Source organism: Ostrea edulis, chromosome 7, assembly GCF_947568905.1.
Source record: "Ostrea edulis chromosome 7, xbOstEdul1.1, whole genome shotgun sequence".
Taxonomy (NCBI): domain Eukaryota; kingdom Metazoa; phylum Mollusca; class Bivalvia; order Ostreida; family Ostreidae; genus Ostrea; species Ostrea edulis.
In genome coordinates, this window is record NC_079170.1 from 79,898,327 (window position 1) to 79,912,077 (window position 13,751).

Genomic DNA, 13,751 nt, shown 5'->3' on the forward strand with positions numbered 1-13,751 from the left:
CTATAAGCAATACAAAATACATAGTTGGGCAAACACGGACCCCTGGACACACCAGAGGTGGGATCAGGTGCCTAGGAGGAGTAAGCATCCCCTGTTGACCGGTCACACCCGCCGTGGACCTTATATCCTGATCAGGTAAACGGAGTTCTCTGTAGTCGAAATCAGTATTCCAAGGACGGCCTAACAATCGGTATGAAACACGTCAGACAGCATTTGATCCAATGATAGGTTGTATAAGCAAACTAGATCGTTATAACGACCATAAAATTTGCGAAATGATTTTTAAAAGGAAAATGTTGAAATCCCTGCACCACCAACTGGTTTGTCAGTAGCCTGCCTCGATTTAAAAACTGACTATAGGAAGAACAAGCTCTTGCTTATCAAATCAGTTGAGAGATATAAATACCATATGCAGGTGATAATGAAATATTGCAACATAAATATGGGAAGTTGACGATGGAGAAGCTGAAATCATCCCGTTTGTCATACAGTTGAGTTGTTTAGTTTGCCTTTGATATCTACTTTCAATGAAATATCTAAATATGAAGCAGAAGTGGACGACTCTGTGGTGTCTTTTATTTCGAGCTCACAGGGATATATCGAATCGACATATGAATGAAAATTATTATTGTTAATAGATACAACGACATCGATATATCTAAATGTCGAACTGAAGGCCACAGTAAGAATTTTTTTCTTCTCAGGTAGAAGTCTTTTGATAAATTCTGCTTTATAGGAATATAAAACCAGGTCAGCTAACAAAGGAGCACAATTCTTGTCCATGGGAATTCAAACAGACTGTTGGAATACCTGATCACCAAAGACCAAGAAGATATTGACAATGAGGAACTGCAGCGTATTGTTTTAGAATTTGAACTTCAGAGTATTTGTGCGTGGAATCAAAGTGGTGTTTAACAAAGAATTTGTTTGATGACCGATCACTAGATATGACTATTTGCGTTTTCCATTTTTGTTAAGAAGCAACTGTCTATGATGTCAAAAAGTTTAGTCTTTAATTCATCGTGAGGAATGGTCTTTATCATTAGGTCACTCACGGCCTAGTAATGTTCTTTATCTTTAGGTAACCTGAGTCACTCACGGCCTGGTAATATAAAGTGTTGAAAAGTCATACGTTTTGATGTTTTGATTAGAGAAAAGTTTTGCGATTTCAAGTTTATTAAAGGTTCTTTAAAATTTTTAGAATCCACGTTTGATTTACACCATTTCTGGCATATATAGTGGCACAGTACGTTTGACGTTTCTCCTTCACAGATGTTAATATTTTCATGAGGAGCAAAGATAGGGCTTGGTAGAGCACTTACTGGATCCAGCAATGTATCTTTGTTTGTAAGGGTTTTTATGTAGTTTAGGAATCCGTTATAGGTACGGTAACTCATATTCATCCGACCCATTGACAGGGATATCAAATGTGTCTAAAACTGAAGCATGGTGTTGAAGAATTTCACCTTTTGAAAGGGCAGTTGGAGTACAAGTACGATCACCAAAATGTATAATTTCAGGCTAAATAGATATTTAGAAGGAAAAAATTGTAAAAAATTCATGACCTTAGGGGTAGGGTTTTGCTTTCCGGTTGGTGTCAAAATTATTCTAATGACTATTGTGTTTTTCAATGGCATATGGCTTTATACTTCAACATGGTGAACAATTTTATGACAATCCTTGCCATACATATCTGTTATTTCCTTACAGAAAATGTATTATCTAGTCGTGTGAAAGCAAATGATAATGCATGGACTACTTTCTTCTCCTGTTGTTCCTCCTCATAAGCATTGCATACAGAATTTTAATAAGTCAATTTAGCGGTTTACAGTACATTGATTTGATTTTATAATCATTTTATGTTGTTGAACTGTTTGGATCATGTCTAGAATACAATTATCTATTTTGGATTAATTGGATTTGAGAGCATCGAGGTGATTCTCTTTCATGGATTTGATCAAGGACCGAAGTGTATTGAAAGTGGTGTCTACTTCTTGGTGCCTGGATTTTCTGTGCTTTTATTTGTCCTGTTTCCATTTCATCAAATTCGGCCCTTGTAATGGATAATTTGCTTTCTGTTTCTTTACTTTTCGTCTCGTACTTTGAAATAATAATTTGGAAAAGCCACATTTCTGTATTTTAAAGGACCGATGTCATGTTATAGGGAGTCCAGCTTTCCACATGTTTATTGATGCAATCTGCACACAAACTGACTTGACATTTGTTGTAGAATTTCCACTTTGCAATTAGCTGGAATAATTTTTTTTATTTAAACATAACTTTGTTCGAGATCTGAATAGATCTGGTGCATCAAAATTGGTACTGTATTGGTACCGTATAAGTTTTACATTATGACGCCTGGGTCGAGGCCTCTGCTGGTAGACTGTTAGTCCCCGAGGGTCTCTACAGCCCAATACCTAAGTACTTCCTTATCAGCTTGAAAATACGGATGTATATTTAATTGCTGGGATAACAATTAGAAATTCATTTCAAAATTAAGGATTATATCCCTCACGCATAGCTCTTATCCTTAAACGAATTTAACACCACTTTTTTGGCACACTGTTTTTGCCTATAATAGCTCTAAAACTTCATTGTTATTTTGGATTTCAAACATCTCGGTTGAGCATCACTGAAGAGACATAATTTGTCGAAATGCGCATCTGGTGCATCAAAATTGGTACCGTATAAGTTTTACATACATATGTAGGTACTTCACATTCCTTGTTGGGTTTTTTCTGGCATGGTGACTGTCGTCATATGATACAGAGTTTTGAGTTGAATTTGAATTTTTGCGGATCAATTACACGCTTCACTTGTTCATGCTAGCTTTCTCTCAGGCAAGCATATGGATGTCATGCAAAATACACTGTAAAGAATGCCCAATGAAATGATAATTTTATTGCCGATTGTAAAAACTAGAAATATATATGAACATATCTATCTTTTTAAAGAAAACGTTCTAAAAATGAAAAATATGTTTTAGGGCGTCTCTATTCGAGCCTAATGAAACTACGCCACTGCTTGGCGAATGTTCTTACCACACATGCTGCATAAACACAGAGCAGATCATACAGGACAAAACACACCGTGTGTTTATGTTTGGATAAAAAGTAAATTGTTTCTCCATACTGGTCAGAATTTGCTCTTGCATTGTCACGTAAATTATTACGTACAAATGTGATTTGAAATATTTAAAACTGCATGAGGTATGAGGTTGTAAATGTGGTCACTGCTTTTTATAATTTCAAGTCTTGACAAAAACAAGCGATGCTCGTGGAAGCTTATTTAAATAATTACCATCCTATCAATCTGAAATGTCATATAGCATTTCCTAAACGGAACGTTTTTTCGCCAAGGACAGCGAATTTACGAATTAAATTACATATAACAATTGAGAATTGTTCCCGATCTTCCTTTGCAGCACAAGCGGAATCCTTCTCTTCCTGTACATGTAAAGGTGAAGATAACGAACAGTGATCAATCTCATAACTCCTGTAAAGGTGAAGATAACAAACAGTGATCAATCTCATAACTCCTATAAAGGTGAAGATAACGAACAGTGATCAATCTCATAACTCCTTTCAAGGTGAAGACAACGAACAGTGATCAATCTCATAACTCCTATCAAGGTGAAGATAACGAACAGTGATCAATCTCATAACTCCTATAAAGGTGAAGATAACGAACAGTGATCAATCTCATAACTCCTATCAAGGTGAAGATAACAAACAGTGATCAATCTCATAACTCCTATAAGCAATGTATACAGAAAATTTGGATCATTTTGTGCTAAACTACAATCGATTAAAATTTACACCCCACTTTGAAAAACAATGCTTGTTCATGATGGTGGAGGGGGTCTGATATTTTTTTTTTTATACCTATTCACAATTTTTGTTTTACACGAGTATTTGTGATTCTTTCGGGTTGTCCGTATGAATTTGATTTTGCAAATTCTCAAACTAATAGATCATTTACATAACCAAGGAGATGTAAAATGAAGTTCTCGTGCCAATACTTTCAGTTACAACTTGATTATGCTTTAAATGTCTCAATGAATTAATGCATTGTTTGTTTTCATTTGATGTCTGTACACTGCATGTTGTAAACAATGCATTTTTATTTCATGTACTGAATCACTTTCACTTCTCCTGAATAAAGCAACCCTACCCACAGCCTTCCCTCACTGTCCACACTTAGTCCACGAGGTTTATCGAGTCCACAATTGTCCACACATCTCAGGAACTGTCCGTTCTGATCCAGGATGTGTAAACATGCATCGTTGAGATCTGCCACAATGATCTGACTCATGGAGTCTGTCACTATATGTGTAGGATTAAATGACTCTTTCCTCCTGGCTGGTGTACCATCGTATCGGAATCGGACTCTTCCTGACTTGTTCACCACCACGACGGTGTAATCATTAGCGTCAGATGCACAGATGTCTCCATTGTTGTTCTCCACCACATGCAGTGACTCTTCTCCTCCTTTATAGATTGGTTCTCCATCTTCATCTCTATCTATTTCCTGTTTCACTGTGTGTCCCTGATAACGGACAATTTTATTTTGGCTATAATCAGTAGTAAACATACTGACCATGATATCCCCTGATTTAGTAGAGCATAGTCTATCTGGTTTCCAGCCCAGTGGTGTGGTTATCAGTGTCTCTGTTCCCTTGTGTCTGACAATGTTCACTGTTCTACTGTCACCATCACTGTATACCAGTTCTCCCTGTCTGGTCACTGTGACGTCATTAGGCCAGATACATGTGGTGGTGACAGTGTCCCGTACAGATCCGTGTATGTCAACACGTCTTATGGTTTTATCTGTACCACTAACCCAGGCTTCATCCACTCCAACACAGGCAACATTGTATAGAGGATTAACTCCAGTAGAAATGGTTGTAATTGATTTGGCTTGGTCTAACAGCTTCTGTAATGATAAATTGGAGACTTCCTCTGTCAGACTGGACAGTGTTGTCTGTGTCAGGCAAGCCTTGTATTCTCCTAATTCCAGACTGAGTTCTCTCCCTTGGACTGTGTTGGTTTTCAGTGATGGCAGTTTGACATCAATATCAATAGGCATGTTCTTGTATTCCGCGAGTTTGGATTTGTAGTTGGTGACTTCAGACACTTTTTTTGATTTCATAATGATTTTATTTTGATGAAGAGTTTGGATCATGTCTGGAATACAGTTTTTTATTTTGGATTGATAGGACTTGAGAGCATCGAGGTGATTCTCTTTTATTGATTTGATCAAGGACCCAAGTGTATTGAAAATGGTGTCTACTTCTTGGTGCCAGATTTTTCTCTGTTTTTCCTTTTCAGTTTCCAGTTCATCACATTCGGCCCTTGTAATGGATAATTTGCTTTCTGTTTCTTTACTTTTCTTCTCGTACTGCGGAATAATTGTTAATTCAATTTCTTTGGTTTCTTTTTCTATTTCCCTTTTCCTGTTATCAAAACTTTCCGGCATATTCTTGACTTTGTGTCCATTATGGGGACCAAGAACGCATTTCAGACAAATTGAAACATCACATTGTTGGCAGTAGGCCCCACATCTCTGGTTGGTGTGAAATTCACACTTCGGAAAAGCCACATTTCTGTCTTTGAAAAGAACGATGTCATGTGGTAGGGAGTCGAGCTTCTCCACATGTTTATTGATGCAATCTGCACACAAACTGACTTGACAGCTGTTGCAGAAATTTATGGTTGGCTTGGTACAGAGGTCACAGGTGATGACCTCCTGTGCTTGGATTGTTCGCTCGGCCATTGTGTGTCTCTTCTGGAATTAAAATATATTCAAAATTGAAAGAAATATGTGTAAATAAAGTTAAATTACAATTACATATGTACCTGTAATGTAAACAATGATCGAAATCCGATGACTGTATCAATGACAGGTTTTTCATTTCTTAATGTTAAGTGCTACTTAAAATCATACACATGTACGCTGGAATGCAAGGTCACGGTGTGCTGTTTTACTAATATATATATTACATGTACTTATTTTTTGATAACGTTTCATATCAAGAATCATAATTATTTACATCAAATGTTTTTTAATGCATTTATCCGGAATTGATATGAAAATTTCGATTGGTTGATTTCAATTTCAAGACTTTTTGGTACAACAATATGAATTCTTTATAACAAGATATATAATTTGTAATAAATACATGCTAATAAATAGAATCCTGGAGTAAGTATGAATCGTTGCATTGAATGTCACAAACTTCAAACTGATGACAGTGGCGAATCATGCATTTTCTATTCACTTGACACAGGGACGGATGCAGAAACTTTTCAAAGGAAGGCTACACCTTCCTAGATGGTACCTTTGAGCCCCCCCCCCCAAAGGACGGATTCAAAATAGTCATATATATATTGTTAAAACGTATATTATGTTAATATTGTAAAATATTTCATACGTATGAACAGTTTTGGGGGATTTGTATTTTAAAGAATTGCACCTTATATTATACTTTCGCTGAATATTAGAATTTAGAAAGAAAAGTATTACATATTTCATAGTTTTTGGGGCTAGTAATACTTGTAACTAGATTACTCAGGTGACTGGTAAGGCCTGTAGGCCTCTTGTTAATATTTTTGATATGTTAATATGGTATTTGTGTGTGTGTGTGTGTGTGTGTGTGTGTGTGTGTGTGTGTGAATGAGTGTGTGTGCAATATTAAAAATAACACCAACATTTGTTTCAGAGTTTTGAGTTGTGAGTCTCAGCAATCATTAATAGCTAGGGTATGAATCTGTACACTTCTCTCTGCATAGACGTTTGTATTTCAGAACTATCCAAATGTATTATGTGAAAAAGATTTGAGGAATAGACTTTATTGCTAAATGTGTATGGTCATAAATTTTGGGAATCAAGTGGTATACTTTTTAAAAGTTTAGATTTTATTTTTAATCTAAACCATGTATTCAAATGATTTTTTTCCCTTCCAATGACATATGTAAGTGTATTAAATAGAGGTGTTTTTCCATTTCTGACTTACACTTAACAATTATGTTTGGCATTTTGTTTCTTATAGTAGAAAATATTTTTATGTAGATTTTTTCCAAAATTATTATTCATTGGTAGTCAATCTTATATTTCAATTTAATTTTTTTTTTCAAATAAAAGATAATAGGGCTCTATAAAGGGAGGCCTTTATGTGGAGTGAGAGAAAGAATCTTAGGGAAATTATAAATTCTATAATGATGAATTTCATTTCATAATTTCCATATGAATTTTATCCTCAAATAATTACTAAATATAAAGAAATGTTTTGATATATAATAAGTTATTATATGAGATTAGGTGGTATGTGCATATCTCAAATTGAAAATTTCAGCAATATGAATATCCTACAAAATCAAATTTTCATTATCTAAAGTAAAAAAAAAAAAAAAATTCCCCTGAAGCCTTGACCTCGAACGGATTTTGACGTTTGAAGCTGGTAGAATTGGTTCTCTTTAGGTGGAATTTGGTTAATGTAGTGAATTTCAGTTAGCTGAAGCACAGTAAAGCTTGTTTCTTAATCCAGATATTTTTTACACACATGTATTTACATGCACATATTTGTTTACATTTTTGATAGGGTCCCGTGGGGATCCGGGTGAGAATAGATCCTCAGTACCCCTTGATTGTCGTAAGAGGCGACTAAATGGGACGGTCCTTCGGATGAGACCCCCAAAACTGAGGTCCCTTGTCACAGTAGGTGTGACACGATAAAGATCCCCTTTTGCTCAAAGGGCAATGGTGACGTCTCAATATGAACTAGTGAAATATTCTCAAGAGGGACGTTAAATGAAATATTTAATCAATCAATCAATCAATCAATCAATCAATCAATCAATCAATGTTTGATAGGAGTGTTTATGTCCGTTGTTGTATGCAAAAAGAGGTGACATCTAAATCGCAGAATTAGAGAGAATAATTACAAAATCATAATTGTGCATCATCTGTAATACTTACACGTACAATTATTTCATTTAATTTTATTGTCTTTGTACTTTCCCTGTCAGCCTGTCTATCACAAAATCTCGTAAATTAACATAAGGATGTAAAATAGCCCGTGGACACTTCTACTCCTGTATGGCTTATCTGATAGACTTGAAACTTTGGACAATGCTTCATTGCCATCTGCAAATGTGTACAATGTCGGACTAGGAGAATCCCATTGTTATCCTAAAAGTTATATGGATCTAAGAGGGGTGGGGATATAAAATAGCATGTGAACACCAATCTCCTATTTGCAGGCGTATCAGAGTGCTTTGAAATTTTGTACAATACTTCATTATCATTTAATGATGTTTACTTTGTTCTGACCCAGAAATTTAATATTTTCCTACAATGTACAGTGGATCAAAGACGAGTCTCTTACAGATTTGTTCATGTACAACATGTACAAAGATGATTGTTCACTTCCTAGTAGTACTTAACATAACAGCTAATTTTTGTATCATATACAACAATGATATTAGTCACATCGATGTTGAATCTCTTCGCCATCGTTTCCCTCAACGCATAAAGCGCAATTCATAATGTTTATGTTCGAGCGCACGTCCCCCCCCTCTATACCATAACAGTACATAAAATGAGGGGAGTATAATTTGTAGCACTTTCAACTTGGGGAGCTGGGGAGACATTGATTTGGTTATCAACAACAACAAATTATATTATTCAGGTGTTTTTTTTTCGAGCAATATTAATATGGAATATCTTAGTCACCCTTTATTCAAAAATATTAGTAAAAATTGTGTGTATGTACTGAATTTCTAAAATGGTTGTTAGAGGGAGAAATGTGACCGAAACACGCATTTGTAAAATGATTTTCGTGTTGTTAAATCTTCGACAATTTTGTTGGGGATTTTTTATTCGGTTCACTAAACAGCTTAGCACCATCTAGCAGAGTTCGCTTTCCATAGTCAGCGCTTGACACAAATTCTGAAATATTATAAACAAGTTGTAATAAACTATTCCAAAATTCAACAACATATTCACACTAGTCCCGTCCATTTCTATACTGACACTGTTGTGAAAGGGTTACGTACATATATGTACAATCAAAATTGCACATGAAATGGTTTCGTACAATCAAAATTGCACATGGAATGGTTACATACAATCAAAATTGCACAGGAGAGAGTAGAGTAAAACAGTGCTCTGATATCATTTAATTTATCATGTGATTTAGACATTTATCGATAGACACATAGTAGCTTACTGCAAATAAAGCCATTTCTTAGAACTTTATACATGAACACGATGTATAGATGTACTTCCATTTCATGTTCAATGGCACATCTATCTTATGCGACAGTGTATCCCATAACCAAGTTTAAAAATGGAACTTATAATCCTAAAGGAGAAAAAACTCCTATGAGACTTGTTTCCCTCATGGGATATTTGGTGGGAGCACTGATGGGAGTGAAAATACCACCTGACTCCCATGGTATTTTTTTTTTATTTCAGGTGAAATATCATAAAAATGACAAGAATTACAGGTGTAACTTTTAGTACATGTCTTGTGAACATAAAACCCCATCAATTTTGTAAAGGGTTTATTTGTATCCTTGGAATTACCATAATCACTAAAAATGTTTAATCAAAGGGTATAGATGGATTGCAACCCCCACCCCTACAGATGCACCTATGTACCCACGTTGGAAAATAGAATGATTTCGTTATGATCATTTCAGTGCATTCGTTTAAATCGTCCTGCAGAAGTATAAGATATGAAATGAAAATGCGCGATCGAGAAAAATCAACGATTTTTTAGACCAGCAATTAAGGTTTTAAAAGCAAAGTTAAGTAATAAAATTTTATATAGCCTCCATGATCTACCTTTTACATCCGGTCACCACCCAGATCACCGTTGATGAACACGAAATCAATGGTCTCGTACTTATCTTCACCAGACTGGAGGAGAACTCTCGATTTTGTTTATATACTTCCTGGTTATACGTACTTGACGTTTTAGATAAGGAAATTGAAAAAAAAAATGGGAAAAGGAAATATTCATATCTAGTGATTAATTACACTATGTACTTTGTTAAACATCACTTTGATTCTACTCATAAGTACTCTGAAGCTAATAACAAATAAATGATGGAGTTCCACATTGACAATATTTACGTTGTCTTTGGTGATCAAGTTTTCCAACAATCTGTTGGAATTCCTATGTGCACGGATTGTGGTCTTCTAATAGCTGACCTGTTTTAATATTCTTACGAGGCAGACTTTATTAAAAACAAACTTTTACATGAGAAAATATTTCTTGTGTTATCCCTCAACTCGACATCTAGATGTATCAACGACGTTTTATTTCTTAACAATAGGTAGCAGGGGACCGTTTCGCACGGTCAACTTTTTCGAAAAATGGAAATAACCCATATTTGAAGTGATATTACATGTGTAAAAATGTATACAATAAGTTTAGGATGCATGTCAAATGTAGCTGAGTGCTTAATAAAAATGTTGATATACAACATGTAGGTGTCACCATGATCCCTAGCATATAGATGGTGCAAATATGAAACTTCAGTTGCTGAAGAAATTCCGGTGAAAACATGCAGGGTCTAGCGAAAGGTCTGTAGCTGTGAGGGAAGGTGGATGGCCCCATATGAGAGGTAGATTTTTGAGAAGGGCAGATAGGGTTGTTGATTGTGCACAGTGTCTAAATCCCCATGTTTGGTACTGTGATGGTGTGGAGGTGGTGCGGATTAGCCCAAATGAGGGAAAATCAAAGCAAAAAAGGGGAACCTTCTTAGAGCATGTTTTGTGCACCAGCACCAGTATTTATAGATTACATGTAATTTAGGGCCATAACTTATTAACTACACTAATATGAAATACAAGTATTGACATAAAAGGAAAATATGGTTTTTCATTAGTCTGTCATAATCTGACTTTGGTGCATACTCCCTATCCACATGTTTCAAAACCAAAGAAACTGTCCCCTGCCACCATAATCATTTTCATTCATATGTTGATTTAATATATCCCTGTGAACTCGAGATAAAAGACACCACAGGGTCGTCCACATCTGTTTCGTTCTTAGATATTTTATTGAACATAGATGTCTTCTATTGGATGCTACAAGATAACCCAGCAGGGATGTCATTTTTTTCAATCTGGCAGCTCCAAAATGATTTTCAAATTCATTATATACACCAAAATGACAATTCAAACCCTTTGTCATATTTCCATGTTCATTTCCTTTAATTTGTCTAAAACGTAGGTCAAATTCTATGGGCAAGGTTACAAGGTCAACATTTTTGGTACCAAAAGAAAGATCTTGTCACAAGAATGCACACATATATCACTCACCATTTAAAAGTTACGAGAAAGGTTAAGGGTTCGGAAAAAGTTTTAAAATTTGTGTCAATATGACATGGTCAACCATCATTACATCAAATGAGATTCCTTGTCATAAGGAATCTATAAACTAATTATGAAAGCCCTACCTTAAACAGTTGAGACGATATTGCGTAAGTTAGTTTTTTTGGAAAGTAGGTCAAGGTTAAAAAGTTAAAAACAAGAGGCCCATGGGTCACATCGCTCACCTGAGTCACCTTGGTCCATATCAGAAGACTTTCCATATATATATTTGCATGTAAAACCGTAGTCCCTATTATGGCCCCAACCTACCCCTGGGGGCCATGGTTTTTGCAAACTTGAATCTACACTATGTCAGAAAGTTTTCATGTAAATGTGAACTTCTTTGGCCCAATGGTTCTTGAGAAGATTTTTAAAGATGTTTCCTATATATTTGTATGTAAAACTTTGATCCCCCTATTGTGGCCCCATCCTACCCCCAGGGGCCATGATTTGAACAAATTTAAATCTGCACTATGTCAGAAAGCTTTTATGTAAATATCAGGTTTTCTGGCTCAGTGGTTCTTGAGAAGATGATTTTTAAAGATTTTTCCTATATATTTGTATGTAAAACTTTGATCCCCTATTGTGGCCCCATCCTACCGCAGGGGGGCATGATTTGAACAAACTTAACTCTGCACTATGTTAGGAAGCTTTCATGTAAATATCAGCTTTTCTGGCTCAGTGGTTCTTGGGAAGAATATTTTTAAAGATTGTCCTTATATATTTGTATGTAAAATTTTGATCCCCTATTGTGGCCCCATCCGACCCCTGGGGGCCAGAAGTTTAACAAACTTGAATCTGCATTATGTCAGGAAACTTTCATATAAATCTCAGCTTTTCTGGCTCAGTGGTTCTTGAGAAGACGATTTTTAAAGATTTTCCCTATATATTTATATGTAAACTTAGAGCCCCTATTGTGGCCCCATCCGACCCCTGGGGGCCAGAAGTTTAACAAACTTGAATCTGCATTATGTCAGGAAACTTTCATATAAATCTCAGCTTTTCTGGCTCAGTGGTTCTTGAGAAGACGATTTTTAAAGATTTTCCCTATATATTTATATGTAAACTTAGAGCCCCTATTGTGGCCCCATCCGACCCCTGGGGGCCAGAAGTTTAACAAACTTGAATCTGCATTATGTCAGGAAGCTTTCATATAAATCTCAGCTTTTCTGGCTCAGTGGTTCTTGAGAAGACGATTTTTAAAGATTTTTCCTATATATTTGTATGTAAACTTTGAGCCCCTATTGTGGCCCCATCCAACCCCCGGGTCCATTATTTTAACAATTTAGAATCTGCACTACCTAATAAAGCTTATCTATAAATTTCATCTTTTCTGGCTCAGTGGTTCTTGAGAAGATTTTTTATTGACCCTACTCTATTTTTACCTTTTCTTGATTATCTCCCCTTGGAAGGTGGCCTGGCCCTTTATTTTAACAATTTAGAATTCCCTTTACCTAAGGATGATTATTACCACCTTTGGTTGAAATTGGCCCGGTGGTTTTTGAGAAGAAGTCAAAAATGTTAAAACTTTACAGACGGACGGACGCCCGAATACGGGTGATCAGAAAAGCTCACTTGAGCTTTTAGCTCAGGTTAGCTAAAAATTAGAAGACATCACTGATGCTGACGTCAGTAGGACACATTGTGTATTTCTGTCAAATTGTAAGTATCAACGTTAAAATGTCATCAGCAGAAAGTGAAATATCAGTTTGAATCTGGTGTTACAGATGAAGAAATTGTTTCTCAGAATAATACTTCTTCACCAGGAGTTGATTTTAATGAGAGGAGGATTTTCCCTGATTGGTGTACTTGTGGAAATTGTACCTATGTACATGCAAGATGTGTCTTTGTTTTCAATAGTTTGAACATTTTGTGTCATATTACACTGATACACATTAAATGCAATTCTCTACACCCATATTTTGACACCGTGTGTCTAAGTCCTATTATACTTGATATAGCTGACATTTATGGGTCCAGAGACGAAGAGCCCAGAGAATGTAAATAACAAGTAAGAAAAACACAAGATTAAAAAAATATATTTTGAATTCACATGTGTTAAAATCTAAACATCACATGCCATTTGTGTGTAAAAGTTTCCAATTACACACTCTATTTTGTATTGTTTATAAAAATTATGAGATTGATCATTGTTTGTTATCTTCACCTTGTACACACATGATTTGAATACAGTAACAACTCTGTTGCACACATGCTATCAAGATTTATGGCCAACAGACATTTTATCAACTAGGTCAGACGAGATCAGCCTCTTTGGGGAAAAATCAAAGTAGTTTTACCTTCATTTGTTGTGATATAAATTAAGGTAGCATATCCTAAAGAACACTGCAATTATGAAGGTTTTC

The 13,751-nt window shown here is 35.6% G+C and overlaps 1 protein-coding gene across 1 annotated transcript; it reads right to left on the minus strand.

The window, feature by feature from the left end:
- Positions 1–2,886: 2,886 nt before the first annotated feature.
- Positions 2,887–9,969, minus strand: LOC125655158 (uncharacterized). The gene is made up of 2 exons (XM_048885331.2): positions 9,850–9,969; positions 2,887–5,787 (listed from the first exon to the last, which is right to left on the minus strand). Exon 2 carries the CDS (start codon positions 5,773–5,775, stop codon positions 4,123–4,125), a length of 1,653 nt encoding a protein of 550 aa, XP_048741288.2. The 5' UTR covers positions 5,776–5,787; positions 9,850–9,969; the 3' UTR covers positions 2,887–4,122.
- Positions 9,970–13,751: the final 3,782 nt, after the last annotated feature.

Excerpts from the sequence above, each read along its gene's own strand:
- LOC125655158 (XM_048885331.2), bottom strand. The coding sequence starts at position 5,775 with ATGGCCGAGCGAACAATCCAAGCACAGGAGGTCATCACCTGTGACCTC.